Source organism: Carcharhinus amblyrhynchos, chromosome 5 (assembly GCF_965287045.1).
Source record: "Carcharhinus amblyrhynchos chromosome 5, sCarAmb.v2.hapA, whole genome shotgun sequence".
NCBI lineage: Eukaryota > Metazoa > Chordata > Chondrichthyes > Carcharhiniformes > Carcharhinidae > Carcharhinus > Carcharhinus amblyrhynchos.
In genome coordinates, this window is record NC_137328.1 from 102,148,054 (window position 1) to 102,162,955 (window position 14,902).

Below are 14,902 nucleotides of genomic sequence, written 5' to 3' on the forward strand. Positions count from 1 at the left end.
AGGTTTTTATTCCAGACTTTATATAATTGAATTTGAATTTCCAAGCTTTCATGACATTAGAACTCATTCAACCATACTGGATTAATAATCCAGTAATATAATCGCTGTGCCAAATTCAAATTCAGCCCAGGCAGATGCAATCAAAATCGACTCTACTAGCAAAAAAATGTTTTGCAGAGGAACTCCCATAGTTGAATCTTAATGGTGCTAAACTGGCAGTCTCAGTCAAGAAGGTTTCACAGCATGGCTGTGTCTAAAATGGGGAAAATATCTCATTGGTGCCTTTCTGAAGTTGGATGGAAGGAATTTCTTTGGGTAGGTCAGAGGGAGTTTTGCTCGACATACGATGATGTTTTATTTTAATTGAGATTTCATGATGCTGGTACCGTGTGCCAGAAATGAGCACTTTCCACCCCATATGGGCACAACTTCCTTCCAAAATATAATGATGAGTCTAGATCTGTTGTTCTGTGTGATCTGTGTTGTACATTGTATATTGGTTTGTTTCAGATGCATAATCAACAACAGGAGGAAGAGAAAAACAGTAAATGGGTCAGCCAGGAGAGGCAGAAAACTTTGGATAGGCTTCGTAACTTTAAACAGGTGAGAAGAGCATGAACTTGGTGAAGCATTTGACTATATTTCAGCCTTCCACTAAAGCTCCTCTAATTGCAACATAGCTAATAAAATGGTTGATAAATGTAAAGTTTTTAATTTTATAACACGTATTCTCTCCACACACCACTGAAATGGGCTATCATAATGCCATTGTTCATCTGAGATTAAAATTTGGCACAATGGTTAGTGCTGGTGCATCACAACTCCAGGGACCCGGATTCAATTCTAGCCTTGAGTGACTGTGTGGAGTTTGCATGTTCTACCTGTGTCTACATAGGTTTCCTCCTGGTGCTTTGGTTTTTCTCCCACAGTCCAAAGATGTGCAGATTAGGTGGACTGGCCATGTCTACTTGCCCCATAATGTCCCAAGAGTAGACATGGTAAATGTGTGGGATTACAGAGATAGGTCAGGGGAGAGGGCCTGGGTAAAATACTCTGTCAAAGAGTCGGTGCATTCAATGTGCTCTTTTGAACTGTAGGGATTCTATGATTCAAAAAGAGAGTATGGAAAGAGACCAGCAGTCAACATAAAAAGGAATCCCCAACTCTTCTTTGGGTAAATAAATAATTTTAGAGAAAGAGGTAGGGCGAATTGGGAAAGGGAAATTGTGCATGGAGGCAGGGGAACGTGCCTGAAAGTTTAAATAAATACTTGACCAAGAAGGAAGATGCTATCCAGGCCATGGAGAGAGGAGGAAATTCAGTGATGCAAAGGGTTTAAAATTGAAGGCAAGGAGCTATTTGATGGGATGTCTGTGTTTAAAATGGACGAGGCACTGGAGCCAAATGAGATGTATCCAAGGATAAGGAGGGAAATGGAAATTACAGAGGCACTGGTCATAGTTTTACAGTCTTCCTTAGATTCGGGTGGTTCCAGAGGACTGGAAAATTGCAAATGTTACACCCTTTTTTGAAAAATGGCATATAGATATACCCAGCAAGTGCAAACCAGTCAGTTTAACTTTGGTGTTGGAACAACAATAATTTGGGATGGAATCAGTAGTCACATGCCTGTTAATTAAGGAGAGCCAGCATGTATTTAAGGGAAAATCATGTTTAACTAAGTTGTTGGAGTCTTTCAAAGAGATAAAAGAGAGGGTTGATGGAGAATGCTATTGATGTGATGTACATAGACTTGCCGGGCTGCACAACAGAGTTGTGAGCAAACTTGTAAATAAACTCATCAAAGGGACAGTAGTTAACATGGGTGAGTGACAGGAAACAGTGTATTGTAGTTAATGGGTGTTTTTTGGGCTGGAGGAAGGTTTGTAGTGGATTTCCTACTATTTTGTTATTTGAACCTGCCCTTCCTAATATACCAATAGAATCATAGAATCCCTACCATGCAAAAGGAGGCCATTTGGCACATCAAGTCTGCACTGACTCTCCGAAAGAGCAACTTACCTAGGCACAGTTTTGGTCTCATAGGGCCTAGAAAATGGTCGCCACTTTAATGAAATGGTCAACAATCTGAAACAATTAACTCTTTCCATCCATAGAAGCTCCTTGACCTGCTGAGTATTTTCACATTTTCTCTTTTATTCCACCAGATTGATACCAAATTATCTGGGCTGGTTTAGTGGGGAGATAGGGTTCTTCTTTTACTTCACAGAAGGGTAGACATTCTGTGGATGTAATTGAAATCTTGAGAATAATAGAACAAGATTTGGTTCTAGTAAGGTTGAATTAGATAGTTTAGGGAGGGCCGCAGTTACAAGTATAATTTCAGTAAACGTGGAGTTAGGTTTTGGTATTTGCTTTGCCAGGAAGTCCTTGACCTTCAATGAGTTTTCAACACAGACATCAAAAGTGGATTTGCTGGAAACATTCAAGGGAGAACTGAATGTGTTCTGCTGAGTGACAAGCAATTATATCTGTAAAAGGAATGTGGAACCTTGGGTTCTGAAGAAGAATCATATCAGACTCTTGGTGATAGGTGATAAATTTCCCAGTTTTTCCAAAATGGTCTATGCTTTTGTATTTTCTCTCTTCCAGACTGTGTGACTGTGTAAAGGCAGGAAAGGTGATGGGTGGGCTTAGGTACATGATGTGACTTGTTTAAATGACTAACTGATCTTGTAGAAAAGCAAAATACTTTGGCTGCAGAAAATTAAAATAAAAACAGAAAATGCTCCATAAATGTAGGTCAGGTGGTATGTGTGGAGAGGCCAACAGTGTTAACATTTCAGTTAGGTGCTGATTGCCCTGCTGAGTATTTTCAGCATTGTTTGGCCTTTTCCTGTATTTTTATTTGCATGTTCAGGAAGTATATATCCCTTAGCTGGTCTTAGCTTAATATTAAAAGACCCCATGGCATTATTAGAAAGAAGAACCAATAATTGTCCTGGCCAAATAGTCTTCCCTTAATCAACACCATAAAATAGAGCTAGCTTAATTGGACATTCATTGCTTTTCATCGAACTTATGATTTCTGTTTTTGAAACCTTGCCATGTGAAAAATGATTACTACATTCACCTATGTTGCAACAGTGACTCCATGTTTCCTAGATTACTTTTCAATGCCCTGCAAAATGAAATATTTTTGAATTTACATTTTATTATATTAAAGGTGCTTTAAAAATACAAGTTCTCTCTTGTATCATACTCTATTACAATTATTACATGAATCCTTTTTATTCATTTTTCAGAAGTACCCTGGGCAAGTTGTACTTAAATCCACAAGACTACGTTTCACAAATGTCAGAAGAAAAAGTAATACAGGTTCAGTGACCTGTGCTAGCAAAGACCAAACACACTCTCTTCCAGGAATATTACAAGTACAAGAAACAGCTGAGGAAGAAACCTCACCTGTAAAGAAGGAAACAAAGTTCACTGGAGCAGCAGAATTGAGCTCCACAGCACAAGAACAGGAATGTGTTTCTTTCCAATCAGGAGATGATGTCACTCCTGAACTGTTGCAACCTATTTCACTTCCAAGCCCTTGTAATGAAGAGTTCAGTAATATTGATGTAGTTCTGCCACCACCCCCCCCACCTTTACCCCCCCCTCCTCCACCAATGCCAGTTCATGAAGAATCACCTGATGCCCAGCAACCAGCAGAGAAATCTACTCAGTCAGGTGATGGCAAAGAAATATTGCAATCTGTCAGTTCACCCACACCTCACTTATTTGACAGCAAGCAGCTATTAAATGCCAGAAAAAAATTAAAGAAAACTGCATCAAGTGATGAGCTGAAAAAACAAAGAGGTAAATATTTTTGCAGTTTAAAATGTTGACAACCTTCTTTGGTCCTTTGTAATTATTCCTTACTTTAGAAAGATAAATTCTTCCTTAGATCATGGTACAATACTTGGATTGTTGTTGGCCATATGCGACTTACACAAAAAGGGGTGCCCTTTCTTTGACAGAGAGTGAGCTAACAGAAAAAGTGCCTGGATATCTAGATGCTTCCCAACTCAAAACAGACTATCTATCACCATCTCTGCTCAGCAAAGTTGTATAGTTGCGTGTTTGATCACTGGCTGTTAATTGTGGCCATGGGGAGGCGATGGTCTAGTGGTAATATTGCTAGACTATTAATCCAGAATCTCGGCTACTGTCCTGAGGACTCGAGTTCAAATCCTGCCACAGTAGATGGTGGAATTTTGAATAAAAAATATCTAGTATTAAAATAATGATGATTATGAAACCATTGCTGATTTTCAGAAAAACACACCTGGTTTGCTAATATCCTTAGGGAAGGAAATCTGCCATCCTTACCTGATCTGGCCTTCATGTGACTCCAGAGCCACAGCAGTGTGGTTGACATTTAACTGCCCTCCATGGGCAAAAAGGGATGGGCAATAAATGCTGGCCAGCCAGCAGTGCCCATGTCCAATAGAGACTGCATCTTTATGGATTGTTTAAAGATGCTTGCTCGATGAGGCTGAATGGCAGAAGACAGTTATATAATTTTTAAGTAATTTTGTATCTGTGCTGATGTCTGAACTTGATCCCGTTACAGTTAGCTCACCGATGGATGAAGTTCTAGCCTCTCTGAAGCGGGGCAGTTTCCACTTGCGAAAAGTTGACCTGCGTTCTCTGCCTCCATTTCCAAATGAAGATGACAGTAATAATATACTTGCACAAATTCGGAAAGGAGTAAAGTTGAAGAAGGTTCGGAAAGAGACTCTGAGAGAATCCTCCATAGATTTGCATGATGCTGATCCTCTAACACGCAGCATCCATGAAGCTTTAAGGAGAATTAAAGAGGCGTCACCAGAATCTGACGATGATGAGGATGAAGGCTTACCGTACACTGATTGGGAGAGCTAACTGTTATAGGTCAAGGCTATACGGCTTACATGTTGTAAACATAACCTTGCCCTTCCTTCCATTGTGCAATTAATTGTTAGTGGTCCAGTAGTGGGGTTGGTGGTCACTGAGTGGTAGAGAGATGTTTCCTTTGAAGCTGTGCCTAAAATGAAGTCTTCTAATATCTAAACTAATCAGTGTGTATAGTATATAACATTTAAAATTTTCACAATCCCTCTTCACAAGTTATTGAAAAGTTTAATGGCACTGAACGATTGTCTGGTCAAAAGTTGCTGTTCTGTGATCATGGTTGAGTTCAATTCTCTGTAAATTTATTCAGATCCCATTTTAACATAATCAGCATGATATTTTTGCCATTGACATCTGATATGTTCATTGAGCATGATAAAGAAAATACTAGTTTCATTAAAAACAGCTCCAGTTTTCTTTTGCGCATTAGTGGAGGGTAGAGTTTGACCTGGGAACCATGGTTTAAGTGTAACTTTATCCTCAAAGGCTCCTTCTACCACCACGGTACCTTCACTTTCATCAAAGTCCAAAAGTTTTTGAAGATTTCTAAACACCCAACAAAACTGTGGAAGAATAAGAGTTCAGTTGCCTTAATAAACAGACACAACATATACATGCAGGTTAGTTTTAGTTGTTTGTTCTACAAATTATTGGATTTTATCTTGTGCTGTAAAATTAAACATTTTTGCGTTCATGTTTTCTTAGTACCCCTCAGTTGATCTTTACAAAAATATATCTGTATGAATAGCCAACCGTCTCATTAATTACTGTAATTGGTACTGTGAAGGTTTGGTAATTAATAAAATGGGCCAATAGAGATCGGAGCTAAAATAATTCACTGCAAAATAATAGTTTTACAGAACTTAAGATTATGTGAAATGATACAGCACATTGATTTTAAACCTATTTATGTAGTAAAGTCATTATGATTCAGTTAAATTGTGGGCTGACTGATCTATAATTTGTTTAGCTTATCTATACGTGCATAAACAGATTGCCTTATGTATGTCTGAAAGATTTTTTTTAGAAGTTTTATTCACAGTAATAAACCAATTTGACTGACAAAATTCAGCTAATTCCCGAGCCTTTTAAAACTGAGGCTTGATACCACTTAGTCACTACATCTTGATATATTGTTTTCTCTGACTTTTTTAAAAAATGGCCATTTTTATGAGCCTTAGCCCTTCTCCTGGGCTTCTAGGTTTACACAAAAGAAAAGGCTTGGCTCTGAAACACTGTTACATGGCTGGAGTCAAAATGCACTGTTTATGTGGATTTTTAGATGCAGAATTCTGGTTCTGACTGTGTTACAGTGGAGAAATGCACTTAAATAGCACCTAGTATAGCACTGCACCTGAGTACTAATTCATAATATCAGTTTCTTGGCATAGATTTAATCATTTAAACATCTATTCCGAGGGCTACTTCTTGATATTCATCTTGTGGGTGTCACCCATTTATTTGAGGTTCGAAGCAGTGGGCAGATCATATATAAATGGCTTTGTTACCTTTAAGTTTGGAACCTGAGGCAGCAAGGACATGGCACGACCAGGAAGAGGAGAACGTTTAAATTGTTGGGATAAAAGCTTCCCCAACAATCAATAATATCAAAATTGCATTAATTGAAAAAAAGCCTTGAGGAATCTTTGTCATAGCCCTGATTCAAATAGCATAGAATTAAATCATTTCAGAAAACTTGTATATCAGAGGAAAATTTCATTTAGACTCGATAGGAATTGCTGGTCTAAAATCTAGGTTTTAAGTAACACTGACAGATTTGTATTTATTTTATTTATTAAATGTGTATCATAGACTGTAGAACTACTTGCTGTTAAGGAAGGAAACTGGGATCAGTGTTGGGCAAATGGAACTTTTTGGAATCAAACTTGGCTGTCTTTTCCCTTGGATCAAGATCGTCCTGACTTTGACATAGGCATTCACATACCAATAGTGGATCATGAACCATGTTGTGTTCAACAATGAAGAACAGGAAACTCTGACATTCCTGCAAATTAACTGCTTCATAGCTGGTTTAAAACCTAATTGTTATACTTCTAACCAAAGGCATGATTCCAGAAGTATCTCTTGGTTATGCCCATAAAATTATGAAGAAAAAAATGTGTTTGTAAATGACTATTATCAATTAAAATAGCATGAATAACCAACTGGGGAGGAAGAAAGCAAGTAAAACCTTGTCAGGACATTGCTGAACAGAATTGCTATGAATTCTGAATCCAAACATCATTACTGTTGTGCCACATTGTACCTTTTAGTGCACTGATCAAACAACCTTAACAGAAAAAGAAGAAAGTTTTAACTTCTGAAACAGCATATGGATATCAAAGTATCAGTTGCTTTGGCTGTTAAGTTTATCTACTATGTTGTAGCTTCTTACATGTTTATAATTTAATAATACTTTTTGAGTAATGCTTTTTGAACTAGGCTTTAGCGCTGAGAGTGCATTTTAGGTTTGTTTTATATTTTTCTGCATGTGAGAATCATTTGCTTATTTAGCATAAATCTGACTTATAAAAGAGCAATTATTTATTTTCACAAATGTTCTGTATGTATTAGAAAAAAAAACACTATATAGACTTGCTTGTTAATCAGGTTTTGTTTTATTGTCAATGACAAAGCCAGTCTAAATTCTAAGTATTTGGAAAACACTATACATTTTTAAACTGTCCCTGACACCATGATGATTGTAAGTAATGTATCCCCTATATATATTTCTAAAAAAAAACCTGGTGATTTTTTTTGGCGTGTTTAAGTCCCTGTTTAGTTAAACCCAGGTCAATTTTTTTTTAAATAAATAAACTGATTCAGTTCTGAGGTTGATGGTGAGTAAATACGCTGCATGGAATTATTCCCCAAATAATGAATTTGTTTCAGTCGTGTTTCTAGATGTCAATTGACAATACCCAAGTGAGCACAAGTTGGCAGATTCAGCATGAACATAGCAATTTTATAAAATGACAACTGCAGGTTGCTTTGTTTGTTCTATAAACATGAAGCATTATGCAATTTTTTGCATGCTTTGTAATACTAGATGTAGTTGAAGAGTTTGCAATTATCTAGAGTTATAAGTAACAACGTTTTTCAGTGTTTGAAATGACATCCAAGCTTGGGACTAGTATATAATTTCAGCTTGCAATTTACAGATGTTCCTTTAAACAGTTTGGGGAGGGGGTGGGGAAAGAAAATCAGATTAAATTCCATAATTAAGCCTTGATTATGTATTAAATAACTTGGAATGTTTTATCTGACCTCCTAAATTCAGATTCAACTTTAATGACTGCATAATGTGGCTGCAGGCAGCACAATGTTGACCTTGCAATTAGGTTGTAGTTTCAGATGCCTATGTAATAATTATAAGCATTCGGAACTTGTGTAGTGATGTGGTTCATTTGCATGATATTTTCCAGTATAGTATTCATTGGTTGCTTTAATTTAAGCAGTCTTTTAGAATGTTTTGCCTCTGAGCTACTCAGCACGTCAACTAATATTGTGTGACTGACATTTTTAATAGTTACAATTCCTTTATCTGGTTGGTAATTACTTATTCTTTGATTATTGGTGTAAACTTGAATTTATTTCCTGTTAAACCAAAGTGTTGATATTAATTACATGCAAGAATTAGACTGCAGTAGTAAACTGGTGTGTGGGTGTGTATAGGAGAACAAAACAAATTGCAGAAAGAAAAAGCTTACATAAATGTTATTGCTGTTTGATTAATATTATTCCTGCTAGTGCTTATTTTTCTAATAGTGATTATGTTTATGATCTGTTTGAGCTGTAATTTGTAAGTGCTACAGTTAGCTTTGTTTTTATTTCACATTCCTTCCCCATTTTGAAATGCTGATAAAGACAGATTTCAATTTAACATGAAACAGTGTTGTTGTTTAAGGAAAATTCCAAACATTTATCTGATTCACTTAATTCATAGAATAAAAAATGGAAGAATTAACCAAAGACAGCATAGGAATTGCTGAACAAAAACCAAGATCTATCTAGTTCGCATTCTATCATCCTAGTTGTTGAATGATGCAACAACAATAGAATTGGTAACTAATCACAGAAATAACTCCCTAGTCTTCAATAGATCCAGCCATGATGACAAGGAAAACATAGGAGTGGAACGTTTAGAAAATCATAGGTCCAAAAGCACCTTTTATTCCCCAGATTCTACACTTCCGCATGGTATTTCTCAAATTGCTCAAAACTATATTCCAAACATTTTCTGACGGAAATCTACCTAATTTGCTGTTGAATACATAAATTCAAACTGCCTCTACCACACCTTAAGGAGCCTGTTCCACACATTGCTCATCCTTTCGTTGACATGTTGTCTTGACAGATTACTCATAGAATCCCTATAGTACAGAAACAGGCCATTCAGCCCATCGAATCTCCACTGACACTCAAACAGAATATCTCCTCGTCCTATCTCTGTAACCCCACACGTTTGCCGTGGCTAATCCACCTATACACATCTTTGTACTATGGGAGGAAACCCACGCATTCATGAAAGAATGTGCAAGCTGCACACAGTCACCCACAGCCGGAATTGAACCTGGGTCCCTAGAGCTGTGAGGCAGCAGTGCTAACCATTGTACCAAATATACCCCCTCTAAGTGCAGACTAGATTAGGTACATGTCTCTACAAATTTTTGGATCTCTTCGTTGTTCCTTTGCTTTTTCTGAAATCATAATTGCAAGTCAACAGGTCAGGCTATAGAAAACCTGCCTCCTATTCTGTTAATTGTACACAGCATTGCTACTGGAAGCTGTTTTTGTAAATTCACTGATTTGATTTAAAAACTTACAATATTATTATGGAATTGTTCCAACTTTGCAAATCTATTAATAAATGGGTGGGAAAGGAGGTGGCTTTGAAAGGAGTTTGTTCCACTGTTTGTGCATGTGATTTGATCAGTGATATGAATTAGTTACAATTCAGTGTTTACAAAAAACTGAATCAAGTTCAGCTTCAGCTAGCAAACAATTGATATGAACAAAATCAACTAACTGGAGTTCCAAATATTATCCTATCTCTTGCGTTAGACTAGCTCATAATTCATTTTTCTATATGAAAAAATATTTCCATCGAGGCAAGGGAAAAATCAAATTATCTGGTTTTCTTAGAATTGTACTTAGCAGTTCTTTTTAAATCTTTGCAGTCTATTTTTAAACAAAGGACTGAATTTTGAGTATATGTGAAATAAAAACAAGTTTAATGTTTATAGTAATGGCTACAGGGCTTTAACAGGCAAGATCTTGAGTCGGACACAGTTCCTATTCCTCGTAAATATTATGCTTGCATCATATGTTAGAATATTCCCATTATGGTCTGGTTTCAGTGTATAGCTGTTTGAGTTGAATGATACTGAAGTTTATTTTGTCAGATGCTGGTTTAGTTGTGTTTGTTTTGGGCTCTGCATTAAAAATAATTTGGAAAGAAGTGCTTCATTTAATTATAGTCTGTAACCTAATGGCAAAACAAAGAGCTGCAAAGTTCTTTCATTGCAACCAAATGATTGAGTTATGAAGAAAATCTGATAAAATGTGGGCTTTTAGCCTAATGCTATACATATTTAGGCCAATAGAAAGGGGCACAGATTCAAGCTGGCAAGAACTAAATTTAGGATTGATGTCAGGAAATTCATACTTTAAACAAAGACTGTTCAGATGTGGATTTTCTTTCATGAAGTCAGAAAACTTGGAATCATTTAATGATTGAATTTAGTGATGGTCAGAACTGTATGGATTAATGAACTAAGATAGGGTAAATGGCATTCCTTGCCAGGTGATCTAGTTTGCAACATCACCTAATGCACAAATGTTAGTGAATCTAATTAAACCTTAACCTGCAAAACACATACTTTGTCCCCTGTTTCGGTGATTAAGTTTCTCTGCTTTTGAATTTTCACTTTTTCCTATATGGTGTCATTTTATCTGTCAAAGTTAAGTAGGTTCTTTCAGTTACACAAATCTCATTTGGTAGCAATCAATTAGCTCCTGAAATATTTATGTTGTAAAATTGAATAAATGTTTGATTTTAATCTAGTTAATTTTTCATGAAATAACCCATTGTGAATCACTACTATTTTGGACAAAAATTATCACCAAGACACCTTACTTAGCAACCACTGTGAATGAATACCTTTCACAGAATCAGAAACCCGCAAAACTAATTGGAGGTTACTGTATATATATATATATATATATATGAATTAATAGCACACATCTGTACCTTTCTGCATTGGATATGCAGAGTATGGAGGGAATCTGTTGTCCATGGAAAAATATTCTGTCATTTTCTTCTCTCTGCTAAGGCATAAGTAAACATGTAATATTTCAGTATGGTCAAGAGAGAGAGTATGCTTGAAATTATACAAAGTTCAAAGAGACTGCTTATGATATTTTTACATCTGAAGATTCTGTATTACCTTTTTACCAGACAGCAGACTTTATTATAGAACTATGTTCATGTGTTCTTTAAAGCTTGTCACAGAAATTGTAAATTTTGCTTAAGACTAAAGCTTACAGGCACTGATTAGTATCATTGCTATTTAATTCATGTGGACTGGTATGTTGAAATTATAGTTACAAAAATGAGCCATGGACTACATTAACAGGGTTCCAGAGAAGAGTACTGTGTCACAAAGAGTGAAGTAACTCAGCTGTGTGTGGCAATCAGCAAAAATCTGTAATAATTAGAGATTTTCTTCCTATAAAAATCAAAAAATTATTTCTTCTGTACGGGCAGACATTTTAAATGTTCTGATAATTAAAGTGAGAACTTTTGTGCAATTAATGAAGTTAAGACCAGTGTGAGGATGTCTGTGATTGGAATGCTCTTATTAGTCCATCAATAAGTGAAGATCTGCGGCAACCTGAATGATCCCTAGCTTCTGACTTGCTGAAATAGCTCGTCTCCTAATTGGCCTGACAAATTAGGAGTTGATGATGTTTTGGAATCTTAATATAGATTAATCAGGTGTATTTTTTAAAAAATAAATCCTAGCCCTGTCAGAGTGAAAATAATTTAATATATATCAATAATATAGAAATATTTTGCTTCACGATATGATTATTGCAGAAATATTTTTATGGCATTGAGGGTAATTGTGTATTTGCTTGAGACTGATTGCGGGAAAGTTGAGATAATGGTAGTTTGAAACTATATGCTTCATGTCATGCACCTTAAAACCTGGATCTTGCATACTCAGCAATAGTTTCGAAGGAAGATTGGCGGATGCACATTTATATAGTGCAAACTGAATATGTTTTATGCTAAGAACACTACAATAGTAGTTAAGGTGGTTTTTGATTGTTTTTGCATCTTGACACTCTTCCAAGTTGATAGTTTGGTGTTGAACAGGAAGAATAATTAATTTGTTAGAATATTATGCAACAATGGATCCATCTTATTCCCCCTTTCACATTCCAAGATATTTTAAAATTCAGTTCCGTAGAAACAAAGATATATAAATGATTTTTCTTCATTTCAAACTTGAAGTAACATTCCTGAACAATAAATTGATATTTTGCCATAACATTTAAATAGTTTTTAAGGGCTGATGTGGCTGTGAGGACCAGTAAATCCAAGCTTAATTCTTTAGAGGTAGGTTTATAGTTTAGAAAATAATCAAGCGTTCTAGTCCATATCAAGCTCTGTAAGGCTTGTCAGATAATAAAGCACAAAATGTGAAGTGCTTTCACTGACAATTAAAATAATTTGTAAGCAATTAACCTAGGTAACATCCACCATTTTGCAGTACTTCTGCTGAAATTGTGGTACTTTTCCATTTATTTTACAGCACTGTCCTTTTGACATTATTGAAAACGCTAGTAAGCATTTTTTTTTCTTTTTAAGGATGGCTGGGATAGACAGCCTGTGTGCTTTATTTATTCTTTTCTAGTGCTGTGCTGTTTATTCCTGATATGTTCACAATTAAGCAGGTACTGTATTTTTGTGGTGTGATCTCACCATAGAATTAGACTACCTATTACTTTGATTTAATGTTTTTGTGTGCACCTGCTATACATCTCCAAGAAATGAAATAACAGCCGTTGTGTATCATACTACATACCATGCATGTAATACCTAAGGTACAGCATTTCCAAATCCACCCAGTGAGAAGCTGCTTAGTTCTGTAGTTTTTAGATACTAATGGAGTGAAGAAAAGACAGTGACTGGCTTTGTGCAATATTTGAACTCACTCAACGAAACACACTAGCACAATATTTTAACATCATATTTAAAAAGCTGTATTCTGGTTATAATTAAGATATCCACAGCACAAAACAGTTGCTTTTAATAATAATCCAGAAATAAAGTATTTATTGAGCAACAAATAAGTATAAATGAATTTTTAAACTTAAGCATTTATATAGCAATATTATAAAATGTAAAATATTTGCTCTGACTTTTTCCTTTTCCTGTTTTATTTTGCTTATCCTATGCTTTAAGACTCTGACTTCTGTCATGTAATCTTGAAATGTTCTATTAATTTTTACTGGCATATTGAAGGCTGAAAGCCTCAAAAATACTGCAATCACCTCTTTTAACATTGTATTCACAGTTTTGGTGCTGAAAGAAATTACTTTTGTTTCATTCAATAAAGTATGATATTTATTTCCTTTTTTTTTAATGTGCATCTGTTACTTGTTGGAGAGGATTTCTAGTGATTTGAAGCTATAGTGAAGGTTTGTTCCAGAACCTTATGGTTATGAACCGGAAAGCAGTGAATGGGTGAAACCTAAGGCTAAAATGCAGATAAGTTTCACACAAACATATGAGAAAGACAAGTTGGTCCAACCAGCCAGCCTTGCTTATTGTTCCCCATTGCTTACAGTTAACTAAGCTCATGGAAAAGGTAAAAGATTTGTTTCAACTTGCCTAAGACCTTTTTTTGAAAAGAAAAGTAATTCTGGGAAGTATTTTCTAATTTCAGAGTTACCAAAAGTAAAAATCAAGATGAACATCATCCAACATAACCACCTAATTTTTGTAAGCTGTGATAGCAGCTTCCTCTGGGAAAGCACACAGCTCCTTTTTGGGTATTTGAATCAAATCCCACATACTATAATTCGGCAGTGGAGTGATTGCAGGAAGAAAAGGCTGTTGAGTCCTCTTAACGCAAGTAATTCAAATAACTTATCTATTTGAACACACTATAGTCTGTTCTTTAAATACTTGAATCAAATTTCCCTAATTTCTGTACTACGTTCTTCGATAGCAAAGAATTTTAAAAAAATCAATTAACTGCTTCTAGAGCTGCGTCATCTTTCACCACAAAGGGACCATCGTCTTTAAGGTGTTTACGTGACCAAGTGAAGAAGCAATTGAAGAAGCAATTGAAAAAGTGTTAACACATTATTTTAAGAGCATTGATTGCCTGGAGCTGCCTTGAACCACTATCGTGGAAGAGAATTAAGATTTTGACCCAATGATAATGAAGAAACAATGATTGAAATTCAAGTCACTCAGCATTTGACTTGGAACACAATGACGATGTTCAAACTTCCATTAGACTCGTGTCCTAGTCCCATTTGTAGCTCATCAGATAGTGAAGCAGTATCAGGCTTCGACTGATAAGTGACAAGTAACGTGTGTTATAATTAACCTCCTTTAATTGAACTTTACCATCACTCAGAAACTTAACTGGACCAGCCACAAATCAGAGAGTTGAATTTCTGTGCTAAGTACTTCACCTGACTCCCCAACGTCTGTCCGATGTCAGGGCACAAATTAAGAGTATGATGGAATACTTGCCTGGAAGCGTGATGGCATCTGAAATAATGCAGCCTACTTAATAACCTGTCCACCACCTTAAATTTACACTTACACCTGCAATACTGATAGTGTCAGCAATGGGTACCATATACATAACTTGTCCAGGCTCTTCTAACAGTACCTCAAACAAATCTACCACCTAGAAGAACAAGGACAGCAAATTGCTCTGTGGCTGTACCTATACTGCAACAGTTGAAA

General features: G+C 35.9%; 1 protein-coding gene across 1 annotated transcript in view; it reads left to right on the top strand.

Moving 5' to 3' along the window:
* jmy (junction mediating and regulatory protein, p53 cofactor) overlaps positions 1 to 13,552 on the top strand; it is a 93,194-nt gene extending 79,642 nt beyond the window's left edge. Inside the window, exons 8-10 of the mRNA XM_080189345.1 lie at positions 511 to 603; positions 3,267 to 3,825; positions 4,583 to 13,552. Coding sequence (XP_080045471.1) covers positions 511 to 603; positions 3,267 to 3,825; positions 4,583 to 4,893 — 963 coding nt within the window. The 3' untranslated portion in view covers positions 4,894 to 13,552. The remainder of the gene's footprint in view (positions 1 to 510; positions 604 to 3,266; positions 3,826 to 4,582) is intronic.
* Positions 13,553 to 14,902: the final 1,350 nt, after the last annotated feature.